This window comes from Lissotriton vulgaris, chromosome 2_1 (genome assembly GCF_964263255.1).
Source record: "Lissotriton vulgaris chromosome 2_1, aLisVul1.2, whole genome shotgun sequence".
NCBI classification, from domain to species: domain Eukaryota; kingdom Metazoa; phylum Chordata; class Amphibia; order Caudata; family Salamandridae; genus Lissotriton; species Lissotriton vulgaris.
In genome coordinates, this window is record NC_141687.1 from 185,009,279 (window position 1) to 185,023,577 (window position 14,299).

General features: G+C 44.9%; 1 protein-coding gene across 2 annotated transcripts in view; it reads right to left on the bottom strand.

Moving 5' to 3' along the window:
• Nucleotides 1–2,009: 2,009 nt before the first annotated feature.
• POM121 (POM121 transmembrane nucleoporin) overlaps nucleotides 2,010–14,299 on the bottom strand; it is a 103,971-nt gene continuing 91,681 nt past the window's right edge. For both annotated transcript variants that reach the window (XM_086954709.1, XM_086954708.1), the window contains exon 13: nucleotides 2,010–5,903. In XM_086954709.1, coding sequence (XP_086810835.1) covers nucleotides 5,806–5,903 — 98 coding nt within the window. In that variant the 3' untranslated portion in view covers nucleotides 2,010–5,805. The remainder of the gene's footprint in view (nucleotides 5,904–14,299) is intronic.

The window sequence follows — 14,299 nt, forward strand, 5'->3', positions numbered from 1 at the left end:
GGAGGCTCGAGAACCTTCGGATCACCGAGCCCTTTGTTGGTGTCGACAGTCTTCGGCGCCGATTTGTTCGGGTCGACTGCCCTGACCTTTGCCTTCAGCGCGCTAGACTTCGTCTCGACGCCCTTGAGCTGTTTCTTCGGGTCGATAACGCTCTTCTGCTTAGTCGGTGCCGACAGGTCCGAGGACTTAGAGCCGACCAAAGCAATACGCACTTTTGGTTTCGATGTAGGCAGCAGTGCTTTCACTTGTGTCGAGACTGGAGCTTTTACTTTCGGTTTTGATTTCGCAGGTTGCGGCTCCTTAGTAATGTCCGAAGGCGGGGCCGTAGAACTTATTGGAAGATCTTGGGTAAGGCCTAGTGGCGATCCCTCGACCTGAGCCTTATGAAGCGTTTCGGCCCCAATGTCAGTTTGAGTTTGCTCCTCGCTCGAGCTATCTTCCATGGCCCCAAAGGCCCCGTTGTCGTCTACTACCTCGTCGACGACTTCTTCCACTTCGAGCATTTCAACATTCGCGCCGTAGTTGGAGTCGACCTCCGACGCGGGATTCGACAGGTTCTCACGAACCTCCCGGTCTGCTCCTTCATCATCCCCGGCATCGAATATGTCCACAGGCGCCGGTGCAGTCTGCTGGGCTCCCTTGCGCGCAGGGCGTCGATGCAGAAGAGTCTTCTTTGATCGAAAACGGGAACAAGCCATGCAGCTGGCTTCATCATGATCCGGCGACAGACACTTGTTGCACACCGGGTGGACGTCGATGTGGGGATACTTGGAGTTGCACACGGGACATCTCTTGAACGGGCTCCGTTCCATGATGGTTCGTCGATAAGGCCTCTGCCGTCGACCGAGCCTTCAGCGTCGAAAAGCACGCGGCTCTCCTGGAAATCCGGCTCAGAACTGAGCTGGAAGAATCGGGCACCGAACGCAAGACTATACCGACGAAAAACTAAAGGCCTTTTGGCCTTAAGAAAGCTTTTATATCGATTCAGACTAGAGTGAACCAATATACATCCGAACCCAATGGCGGAAAAAAACAATCTGAGGATGGAGTCGATGCCCATGCGCACTGTAGTCCAGGGGAGGAGCCACCTCTCTCGTGATACTTCGAAGACTCTTCCAGGACAACAATGTGCGATCATCCGGACCCAACACTAGGCGGTGATCTATGCACAGATATGAATTCAGCAGCCCACATGCCTCGAACCTCACAAGTTGTTGTCCTGGAGCAATGTCTTCCTGCTCCATCACTGACTAGGAGCTGTAATCTAGAGCGATTTTGCCCTTCTCTATTGACCATGGATGTGCCTGTACCTCAAGCTCTTCCAAACCGAAGAGGTAGAGTGTGTCGTGGACATTTGAAGTCTTCATGCTCTTTGTTCTCATAAGCTCTTTTTGGATTAAAAAAAAAGACCTGTAGGCCTCACAGGATGCCTCCTGGTGTTCTAGAGAGAAGAACAAGTTACACACCTGGTGTAAATTGGTGCGTGGGAACTTAGCATGACAAGATGGGTAGAAACGGATGGGAGTCAGTTTAAGCACCAATTGAACATCCGTTGGAAAGAAAGTCGATGAGAATCGATGCGTCAAATAAAATTTCCCCGGACAAATTTGAAGTTGATGAATAGAAAGAAGTGGATTTATAACTGCGTTCGAAAACAGTAGCGACAGAATTCAGCTAGTAGCCCCTTGATAATGGCCACACTGAGCAGAAGCACACATCTAAGCAGACCATGGGTAGGGGACCAATCCAACAATGGAGTAGAGCATAATGCGCATTGCAAGCAATAGGAGTCACTACACCATGCGACTCGAAAGATTTCTTCGAAGAACTGGTACACTTTTGAGCCCAACATTAGATGGCAGACTTATGCTAAGTATGTGTATCTACAGTTACACATGCCTTCATACATTTATCTCCATATGTTGTGCAGAAGTTCTCAATCCTACCCTGATCAGGTTGACAGGAAACAGAATAGAAAGTAATGTGTATAAATAAGACCAGGAAAGACATTTAGATTATTTGTTTTTATTTAAAATCAGTTTAAAGACATTAAAAGCAAGACCAAAATAAGTTTCATTCACACTAAAGGTTTTGAGACTCAACAGGAATGATAAAGCTTCATATAAATCAATAACAAAACAACAAACCTCCAAGAAATGGGGCCACTCCATTCAGCAGTTCATACATGCACATATATACAGGCACCCAAAAAAAGGGCCAAAGGAGGCTGAGATTATGGGATTCATACACAGACTATCCCACAATCTAAAAGATAACCTGTACAGGAGACTACATTCCCAAGCCAGAACTAAGTGCCTTGACAGACTACAGTAACCACAATAGAGAGGATTCTAAAACCAGGAGTGGATGCAGTCAGCCACTCCTCACCCACTTAGCTCAAGGGCAACAGAAGTCGGTCTTAAGTTTTCAGGGTCCAGATGCAAAGTAAGCAATTGGTGATCAATATCGGGAGCTGCTAATAAGGCAATCTATTCTGTATTGGCAGCAGATATTTTGTCCAAGGGGGGCCTTTTACTTGATCCCCCATAAGCTACTTTATCTGCAGGGAACATTGAGTTAGGGAAAGCCTAAGCAACCCTAACCACCAGTTTGTGCACAGAGCAAGTAATTCCCATGAATCCCAGCCAAATATACTAATGGAACTGTCACTGGATTCCAATACAGGGCCCTTTTACCCTTGAGTTCAATCCAACCTCTAGGCTATAAACTACTCCTCATAACATCAACAAGGCGTACAGCTGCAACAATGCTGTATTTCTTACTGGATATAACCAATTAACCATGCACTCTAACAATCACGTTTAATCTTTGGCCTACAAGAGGGGTTCTCCAAAGTCAGTCTTAGAGGGCTGGACTATGCCAGATTTTAAGTTGGAAATCTCTGGCCCACAATTTAAGACCATTCACACCAAATGCAAGTGTTGTGGTATCCCTAAATAATGCTCTCAACGCACCAAGAGATGTCTATCTCCCGAAACATTGGAACAGACCTCCCGTTGCCTCTTGTGAATCGCCATCCATTATGGATGTATTGTACCTAAGGAGTCCCTACATGACCATTTCCTCATTCCAATTAACCACCTCTGAGAAACCTGCTTAAAAAAAAAGCCAGCAGTTTGTTGTTTCTCTCCTACATTCCTGAGCCCCAAATGAATCACACTCGGCCCCCTCCTTCCTGTGCCTCAAATTCAACCACATCATGTCGCTCATTCAGACCAACAGGCAGGGCATCCTCGAGAGGTAGCAGACTGTTAAAAAACACATTATATACACAACATTCTGATTAAGATGCTCCACTCTGAGGAGAAAACCCTGGAACTACATCCGGTAATTCATGGTCAAATGCAGGCAGTATAGTGCCCATCCCATGAAACATTCTGCAGCATATGTCTTTGGCCAGTCTAACCTACATTTTTGCAGACCGCTTCGAAAAGTAATAGCCAATTAGAACACAATGCTTTCACTCGGTCTAGTTTCAGGTTTTCTCCTCACAGAAAGCGAGCTCATAAGACATCCTATCATTATAATCCCAGAACCTCCCTGGACCAAGCTTGAAGGAATTTAAATATAAAAATAAATTTTCTTTTTAGAAAAATGCTTAAATAATTTTTTTCCATTTGTTTTAAATTTAGATTTAGCCAAACACACAGCCTCATTCACACTTGAGATTGCACTGCACATGGCAATTTGGGCAGGCAGCAAGGTACCCAAATTACTACATCACACTACCATTTACTGGCAAAGGCTTACAAATTCAAATCTTCATTTAAGCTCTCTCCTCACACCACAGCCATCTTTCTCAATCAAAACACTTAGAAATACAGACTTCACACAGGACTTAAACTTGAGGCGCTATTCATCCCTCGGCAGCAAAGCCACAGAGAGGCATAAATCCGGCACTACCAATATGCCGCCAAACATACTTTATATATTCCTCCAAACTTGATTCAGAGAGCGGGTCCTTATTTATATACATTATTATAAAAAATCTGAAAGAACAAATACTCAGCATTGAGTCAGTCTGGTTTAAGACTGTAGACAAACTAACAGTGAATAAGATGAGGGAGGGGTACTTTATTGGCAGGGATATGGGCAAGGACAACAGTGTATTGGGAATTAAGAGGAGAAAAATAGAAATCCCTTCCCACCTTACAGGAATTTGTGTTTGGAAGGGGTATGTTCAGAATTCACATTCATCTGTGTCTAGAAAGTGTGGTTCACCGTTAGGACATGGAGGGATAAAACAATGTCGATCAAGGAAGATAAATAAGAATTGTGGTGGTTATTTTCTCCAGATTAGAGTTAACGATTTGCTTTGGCACTCGTTATCCTTCTTACATTTGCATGTTCTATGTGTAGCCTTTTAGGATTTTTCAACTGTGATCTACAAAATGTTTTTCCTGTAGACCCATAGTGCTTGTAGTAGTGAAAAAGTGGGTGGCAGTCACAAAAAGATGTTTACATGCAATATATATTAAACGTCTTCAAGCACTCATTTTTGCTTACTATATAGCAGTTAGCTTTAGTTTCCTGCATACTACAATTTTTGTACAGGTAATCCAGAATCACTCACACTCTAGCTCATTAGTGTAAGCGAATACAGAATAATGGAGAATGCAGGATAACTAGGCAAATATGCTAACGCTCACAAAATAGAATTTTGAAGAGACAGATACAGTAAGCTACAATGATTCAATTAGATCAAATTAGTGCATCTATTTAGTTACGTTGGCTAATGCATAACTTCTAAACACTGCACAGAACTATAAAAGAAGTCAGCTTTTTTCCAAGTACATCCCATTTGGGTTATCTGGCCCAGAAGCTCTACAAAATTCCAACCCAATAGGACTCTCTCAGACCAACCTCCAGTACATCAGGCAGACCTGTGACATTTTCCTCCATATCATATGAATATGTTCGGCACCCACACGTAGGATTCTTTTCTCTGTCAAAATCAGCCAACATGATCCAGACTCCTGTAGGACCAGGTATACATCATCCCACTAATAGTTTGGCAGAGGGGATTTGCAAAGTGTACACCATATAAATTCTCAGTTGCTGGAAATTCTGCTCCATCCCCCTGCCAAACATCTTCATTAGGGTATCAATGAGGTGGAACACAGTAATAACTGAAACCAATAAGACCGCTATAGGTTAACTCAGTAACTCATGGGCTGAAGGAAAAGTGAGTGTTAAGGGAGCTATACGAGGGTCACTGTATGCAAAGACTGAATAGCCACATATAGAACAGACGTGGGATAGCTATCCAGAAAATTATTATGAAACATTCATTTTGAAGGCTCCTCCATGAAGCAGAGCGGCTCAAAACCACCTTGATGGGGACTAAGGTAGGTGGTATCCAAACGGTTATGGTAGCGGACCAGCGAAAAGCCAAAAAAGACTAAGGAGAAAAGCAAATACACAATCTTGCATGGGCAGTGCCAGGAGTGGAAGTATATTTGATAGTGGAAATGGAATTAGTCACTGGGGGCAAGAACAGTAGATTACAGTCTCATCAACAGAACAGTTCAAGTAAACAGGCATGTTCGGGGCATTTGAGAGGCAGTTCACCAGTTTGAGGGAATTATCCAAGACCTAGTGCTGGTGTTACATAATAGCAAATGTCTAAATTAGAGGTTTTCTCCACCGATCTGCTAGAAATCAAAATGGGGTTTCACTATTGGTCAAAAACTACTGCACCATCTCAGTTCCAAATGGGTACTAGCCCAAAGAGGACGCCAACTCAGACACCACTTGTATACGCACACTTCAAACGTGCATCTGCTATTTCTTTCGTGTGTGTTGCCTCCGTGCCTGCAACCGCTGCCGTGCCCCAGAGGGCTTACTACCAGCTCCGATAGAGAAAGCAGGAGCAGGGGATCCTAGGGAGAGAAAAAATTATCATTCAGAAAAGCATATGCGTGTCAAGGATGGGGTATATTGCATTGCGACAAATACATAATTTGCAAAACTGACAGACATGAAGCACATGTTTAGCCATCTCTATGCATTTCCAAGTAGCAGATGCTTAACAAGTGCACAACCTTATCCAACTCAACTTTAGAGCTTAGTGAAAATGCTGCAAGAACAGAAATAAGGTAATTTCTGTTTATGAGGGCTAGGTTTAAATTACTGCATCTCTGATTTAATCTTAATTAGATAACATGAATGAAATGGCCGTATAGCTTCATATTCGCTGGTATCTTGAATAGCAATCAAGGGAATTTGAGGGAGACGGGTGGACTCAAACGGATCAGAAATGAGCTGGACCTGTAATGATCACATTGGTTTTGTTTTGTTTTTTTGGAAACCAGCATCAAGGTAAAGAACTCATGTGACTGAGGTCTTTGGATAAACTCTGCGCTCATACTCTGACCTTTATGCAGCTCATGATACTATACAGAAGTGGGCAAAAACACCAGCTGCATTTAAAGTGGCTGTTCTAAAATGCATTCTTTTTCAAAACGCAGAGAACGGGTTCATATGGGGTATATGTCATTTTCATCAAATGCTTTACATGCGGAGTGGAGCATCAGTGGCCCTCTTTATACTGCTAGCTAATTAATATACAATTGAAAATTAACACCGAACCTTGAAAAGCTACCTGTGAACCATCAAATATACTCTGATGCCGGTTTTGTTCATTTTCAACAGGAAAACAAGTCAATGAACCAACATAACCTGTTAGAAACACGTTTTTCACTCAAGCAAGATCTTTCTGTATCTGAATGGCACAACCAGAGGTCTTCATGCAGAAAATAATTCAGCACAATTTCTTCAGCTTGGTCCTTAGGTTTGGTGTCATTTGAAGTCCGAGATAAGTTTAAACTATGTCCTCAACTGTGTCTCCAAGAATATGAATATGGAATATGGAGTAAGATTGCTGGGAGTCCAGGGCGCTGCGCTTTGGAAAGCACTAAACCAAAGGCCAAGAGCAGAGCCAAATAACTTTTTTGAAAAACATCCCCATTTGCACCTCAGGTACAGTATGGGGAATGTTGAGGCAGCCCAGTTAAGCAACCAGAAAACACTTGTGTAGAGAATGTCACAGTAGCTCTACAGGAGAAGGGGCAATAGACACCATGGTAGACTGAATAAAGACGGCCTTTGACCCCTGAGCCAACAAGCTCACCTGGGATGCACCCATATGCTTGTGGAGTGGTACTGTGACCTGTGAAGACTTGGGCAGAATAGTCATTGCTGAAATACTGCCCCTCTACTACTACGCACCACTGATAAAGGGCTAAACCAGGAAACACGTCTAGAGATAATAACACTCATTGCTGCAATTTAGGAAACCTCTTAAAACCTGGCTTTTTAAAAACTAAAATTTAACACCTGGCTTTTTAAAAAGAATCTTTAAAAATATCTTTCTCTGCAGTATGAGGTCCGCAAAGCGCCTACACACCTATGGGTAGTAATGCGCGCTATAAATTGGTATAATATAACACTACCTGCACCAACTACAGCAGGTTTGAAGTAAACATACACAATTTACCAGAACGCAATGAGGTGAACTGTGCTGGGATGAGGGGCAGTGTGCTCCATTCACTCTCTTGTTTAAAGGGCTCCCTTAAGCCAACGAGCTCGCGTGGGATACACCTGTAAACTGGTACTGTGACCCACTGAAGAATTGGGCAGCATTTCCTCTTCTCCCCACACACCTGCTGGCCATCTGATGCGGAAGCTCCACCAAACACCATTAGTGCAACACGAAATTTGGGAATAAAATTTGATGAGATGCTCTCTTTCAAACAACAAACTAGAGAAGTTGCTGCCCTTTGTTTTAATATCATAAAAGGCCTCAGAAAATTCTTTGATTTCCTGCCTCTATCAGCCCGCCGTACTGTAGCAATTGCATTAATTACATCAAGGATAGAATACTGTAACAGTCTGTATGCAGGGGTGGCAAAATCTACCCTGCACAAACTACAGATGGTACAGAATTCGGTGGCGCGGCTGGTTCTAAGGTGGCCCAGAAAATCATCAGCATCGGCCGCTTTTGACATGCTGCACTGGCTTCCTATTCAGAAGCGTATTCTGTTTAAAGTCCTTGTGATCACTTTTAGGGCTTTTCACAAGCGTGGTCCACAATATCTGTATAACAAGTTCAACAGATATCACCCTACAAGAGAACTTAGGTCAGCTACTGCCAACTTGATGATTATCCCCAAGTTTAGACTGGCCACAAAGGGAGGAAAATCTCTGGCAGTCATAGGAGCTAAAGCATGGAATAAACTGGCCTCCCATCTTCGCACAATTACTTCAGAACAGACTTTTAAAAAATCCCTTAAAACATGGATCTATGGGCTAGCCGAATCAGTTTGCAAATCACTTGTCTGATCTCTGTGTACAAAACATCTACAATCAGTTAAAACATATCAATTTACCAGCAATGGAGTCGGAGCGCCAGGATGCTCCTTGGAGCGACAGCGCGCTATATAAATATCCCTACATAAACATAAGATGACGTTTCTCTGCTCTGATGAAGGGCCAAACCCGGACACACGTGTCTAGAGACACCAGTACTATCTGCACCAACCTTGGTGAAAAACTACAGCAACTTTGAAGCAAGCGTACTGCACTCATCCCAAATGTGTCCAGCCTCATGGATTCCCTATTCGGGGGAGCGGCAGGGAATACGAGGCTTGAACTACCAAGCTCTCAGGGGTGAGGTGTTGGCTGAGGAAACTTGGATCACCTGTATCAGGGCAATGGCAGCGTACTATTGTACTGTTCACAGGAGCCCCTGTGCTAGGCTTGGACCAAGTGCCTAGAAGGGCATCCATAAGTGGATCAATGAAGGGCAAAAGGGTTCTGCTGAGGAAGCCCCAAGTAGAAGCACTTCGGTCAAGAAGTTAGTCTTGACCGGCATGGAGGGCAGCTCCAGGTCAAGGACCGCTGTTACACTCTACACCACCTTCGCATAAGATGCTCCCTCCTCGGTGGCCACAGTAGGCAGATAGGGCATAACAGCATCTGGAGAGGTGTCCAGTATACTGGTCTCTGCAAGCTTCTCATACCAATCCAAATCCTCACAAGGCGCGTCCAACTAGTTTTCTAAATGGCCATCCCATGCCTGAAACTTCTTCAAGATGAAAAGGCAACGATGCAGACCCCTCTGGGCTCTGTCGGTGCCAGAGTGGCCAGCGACAGACATCAATCCGACTCAGTTGTCGGATATCAGAATGGGGATGGTGCCGCCGGTGGAAGCATAGAATTCAGGATTAGCACTGGGGAAGGTCACGTTGGCACTACAGGCGCAGATCCGAATTCAGATTAATGAGACCCCGCCGAGGCCAGAGGCGTCAGAGAAGAACCTGTGGGGGCCACCTCAGACCCTACAGAGCTCGAAGGCATAACAGAGGGGTCGGCCCGCTCAAATATTCGTTGCATGGTCTTGTAAAATACTTTAACCCTTGCGGAAGCCACTCAGGGGAGGGGGAAGGGGATGCGGTGTCGGACCCAGCAACGATTCCGTGGAACTGTGCCTCGAGAATAGATGCTCTTCACCAATCTGGACGACTGACTAGGCGAAGTCAGTTTGGGCTCCTTCGCCTTACACATCCCACCCACCTCACCAAGGACCTTGAGTGCAACCAAGAGGACTTGGGGCTCTAGGAGCCTTCGGCACCATTGGGTGGCAGTCTGAGCAAGACTACAAATCATGGTAACTCTTGAGACATCATAAGCAAACAAGGCATGTGTTAATGACCGACATGGCGCGGTGACAGGCGCCACACAGTTTAAAACCTACCCATCTACAGGTCATTACTCGAAACAAAGAAAAATTACTCGACAAAACAATGAAAAAAAGTCTGCCAAAAAAGCCAGAGGGGTACAACTTCCCCAGATCAATGTTAACTGGTGCTGAAAGAAAAGAACTGAGCTCTGCGTGTAGCCTATGTAGGTGACCACGACGTCACTTCCTGCGGCAACAAAGCAGACAACGCTGCTCAGAGCTGAAATGAGCCATCCAATGACATGCAGTGGTACTGCTCAAGCAAAAGTATCCAGGTCCAGTCTCCTCTGCCTCGACATTACCAGCGAGGCCAAACAAGTTTGTGCTCTACATCTCATCTATCATCCGCCTGGTGACAATCTCATATTCACCCAACAACTCATGGACATGATCACTTCCAATGCCGGTCGGCAGACCACCCAAGTCTACCTGGGTGACTTCAATCTCCACTGGAACGACCAGAAAGACACAGTGGTAAACAGTCTCAAAACCTTCCTTAATGCACTTGACCTCACCCAAATATGCGATAGACCAACACACGACAAAGGCGCGATACTTGATCTCATCATTGCCAAAGAGAATTCTACACAACTGGAGACGATTCTACCCTGCGACTGGTCAGATCACCACATCATCACCTTCTATATCAATGAAAAAGTTAAACCTAACCCGACACAACCAATCAAATCCAAAATATGGAAAAGGGACATGAAGAACCTCAACGCCACTACTCTGCCTCCCCACATCGGCAATCTGCTCCTTCCCCCTTCAGGTGCCGCAGATGTTCAATCACTGACTGACCACTACCTTGAATCTATGAATACATTAGTCAATGAAGTCGCCCCACTGCAACTGAAGAGAGTCTCCACCAAAACTTCCAACCCCTGGTATGATGATAGCCTCAATGACGATAGGCGTTCGATGCGAATGGCAGAGCGCACTTGGAGAGCGGACCCCTCAGCACTGCACCTCAAAAGGCTCAAAAACAAGAGAAATGCCTACTTCAGGATAATAAAGCGCACAAAACGGGACTTCTTCAGCCGCCAATTGGACCAAGCAAAAAACAGGCCAAGAAAACTCTTCGAACTAATCAAAACCCAAACAAAAGCACAACCCCTACAATCAAGTAGCACAACAAGCGACACCCCACACTGTGAAGACTTCTCTGCTTTCTTTAAGCTAAAGACTGACAACATAAGAAACGACCTCATCATGGATGTAAGCCGATTCCCCAACCACACAAGAATGGCTAACACTCAACCTAAAAACATGGCTTCCTGGCAGTACTTCGATACCTACTCGGAAGAAACAATACACAAATTGCTCTGCACCTTAAAGCCCTCTAACCACCACACAGACCCTCTACCTGCTAATGCCGTAAAAGACTTCATCCCCCTGCTCCTCCCTCTCTGGACCAAAATCATCAACTGCTCCCTGCAACAAGGCCTCATTCCGGACTCCCTCAAGGTGGGGCAAGTCACTCCTATACTCAAGAAACCTACAGCTGATCCAACTGACCTAAACAATTACCGACCCATCACCAATATTCCCACCCTGGCCAAACTGCTGGAGAAATGTGTCCAACTCCAACTAACAAGACACATTGACCAATTTGACCTCCTCAATTCTCATCAATCAGGATTCAGAGCGAAACATAGCACGGAAACAGCTATGACACACATAATTGATGACGCCCTCCAAATTCTTGACCGCAATGAGTCCTGTCTCCTCATCCTTCTTGACCTCTCGTCAGCATTTGACACGGTCAAACATGAGAACCTGCTGGAACTGCTAAGCACTAGAATGGGTCTATCGGGAACGGTTCTCAAATGGTTCTCGTCCTTCCTACACAACCGATCTCAGAAGTTCAAGATCGATAATGTGCTATCTGCACCCGTGCCTGCGGATCTAGGTGTTCCACAAGGATCCTCCCTCTCCCCCACTTTGTTCAACCTCGTCATGGAACCGCTCGCCACCTTGCTCCAAGCTTCTAATGTCCAATTCCATATGTACGCCGACGACACACAACTGTACCTAAAGCTTCAATCTCCGGAAGATATCAAACATCTGAACTCCACGCTTATCAACACTCAATCTTGGCTAGCCGATAATCACCTCAAACTAAATGCTCTGAAAACTGAGTTCCTTCTCATCTCACCCCCGGCGAAAATTTCCACCACCCAAACATGGCTCAACAACCTAACAGCACTTAATGTCCAACCCACCATCGTGGACTCAGCGAAATCTCTAGGCATCACACTGGACGCCAAGCTCAACATGCAGCAACACATCAGCAAAGCCACAAAAGCAGCCAATTTCCAAATAAACACACTGAGGAAAATCAAACCCTTCCTTCCAACTGAAGACTTTCGAACTGCTGTACAAGCGTTAGTCATCCCTCGAATCGACTACGGAATTGTGACCCTCAGTGGACTCCCGCTATCCACAACAGCACCCTTAAGAGCCTCCCTGAACGCTGCCGCAAGACTCATTACTGGCTCAAGAAAACATTCACATATTTCCCCAGATTTAAAGTCCCTAAAATGGCTGCCGTTTGAAGCCAGAATACAACTAAAAATTGCTGTTATGACACACGCGGCCGTGCACCACAATGCACCCAACTACCTCGCTCAAAAATTGTCCATATCAGGAGGTTCAAGGTCCAATAGAAGCTCAAAGAATCTACTCCTGAAACCCCGTAGATTCAGGAAAGAGAAAACCTACAAGCGCTCCTTCTCAGGAATGGCACCCAGGATCTGGAATGCGCTCCCGCCTGAAACTAGGCGTATCTCCTCCGCTGCACTCTTCAAGAAAGAGGTGAAAACCATCCTTCTGGCCAAGATCTCCTGAACATTATAGGTATTGGTTCAGAGACTCTACATTGCCTGGTATCAGTGCTCACCTTGTCCTTTGGCATTATACCTCTACCTGATGGTGACACTACTTCGCCTCATTCGTCCTACCGACCAATATATGAGATACATTGGTCACAGATTCACCCTCCCGATGCCCTCACTCAGTGCGCTCTCTATACTAAAACACTGTTATAAGCTTGCCACACACCCTAGGTGTACCTCAACACCTATATAATGTGATCCATGACTTGTGCAGTTTTATTACCTGTTCACCTGACTGTATATTGATTTGTTTATGTATGTTGTTTTCTTATTATCCTTCATGTTGTGACTACTACATTGCTCCCATTACCACTGTTCTTTCCTACTGCCACTACCCTGCCATTGTGAAGCGCTCTGATATCTGTAAGGATCTTGTTCGCGCTATATAAAACTTTGAATAAATAAATAAATAAATAAATAAATAAAGCATGTGGAAGTCAAAGGTAAGGAAGAGGCATCTAGAAGTCTCATATCAGAAGTTCAATGTACTGTAGTGTAACTGTAAAAGACACCCCCAGGGAGAAATCTGGGGTTGGTGCAAAAGACAACTGCATCCCTGTACATCTAGAAAAAAGGTAAAAGGTTCTTTTAAGGTTAGTCCCTGAAGTTCACCGACACCCTGGAGTGAAGTGATTGTGACCAGAAATGCTATCTTTCAAGAGAGAAACAGGGGGGTGGGGAAGGGGGGGCTGGAGTGGTTAGAACAGAGGACCCATGAGTCTTGTGAATACCATGATGAGAACCGATGTCGGGCTGGTGGGACCAGAGGAGGAATTACCGAAAATATGAAGAGGGAATATGTTGCCTGTTCTGAAGGTAGGCAGCTAGAGCTGCTAGGTGTAGTCGTATGGATGTGAAAGCTAAATCACAAGTTTGCAAGTGAAGTAAGTAAAAGACAATATCCTGCACTTCGCTAAAGGGTCACTGTGTTTTGAATGACAATAGGAGATGAAATTCTTCTTTTTGGCAGCATAACAGGCATGAGTAGTAGGTCTGGACGCATCTTTAAGAATGCTCATACATTCAGGTGGAAGATTGAGGTACCCAAATATTATGACTTCAGCAGTGGCGTCACCCGGTGCAGGTAACTCATGGTGTCACCGCCCCCCCCCCTCCACGACTTACCGCAGGGGCTCGAGTCTCGGCAATGACGCTGAACATCCTGTGATTCTACGCAAATAACGTAATCTCCCCGTGCCTAACAAAAAATTTATGGTGTCTTCATGTAATGCAACTGGTGCTATGTAAAGCACTACTCGCTGCTGGTTAGCGATTGTAGAATCACCCCCCCCCCCCCCTCTTGTTTGACAGAGTTGCACCAATAAACCTTTTAACCCACAGAAGGAGAAATATGGCAGCAGGTAAAATAGTATAAACTGAACTCTATAAGGGGCCTAAAGTCCAGGTACCAACAGATCACTCAGAGGGCTGTGGGTATATGAAATCATACTACTCAGTATCTTGGTTTATCCCAGCAGTGTCACGTGCTGTAGCAGACCCTTACCATCAGTAATACCACTTTTTAAGGTTACCTCCGTTTTTAATGTTGACATAAATAAAATACCTTGAGCCACTGAAGTTCAAAATGTTCAAAGGATGTAAAAAAAATTCAGACATCTGCCCCTGCACTGTCTTCAGC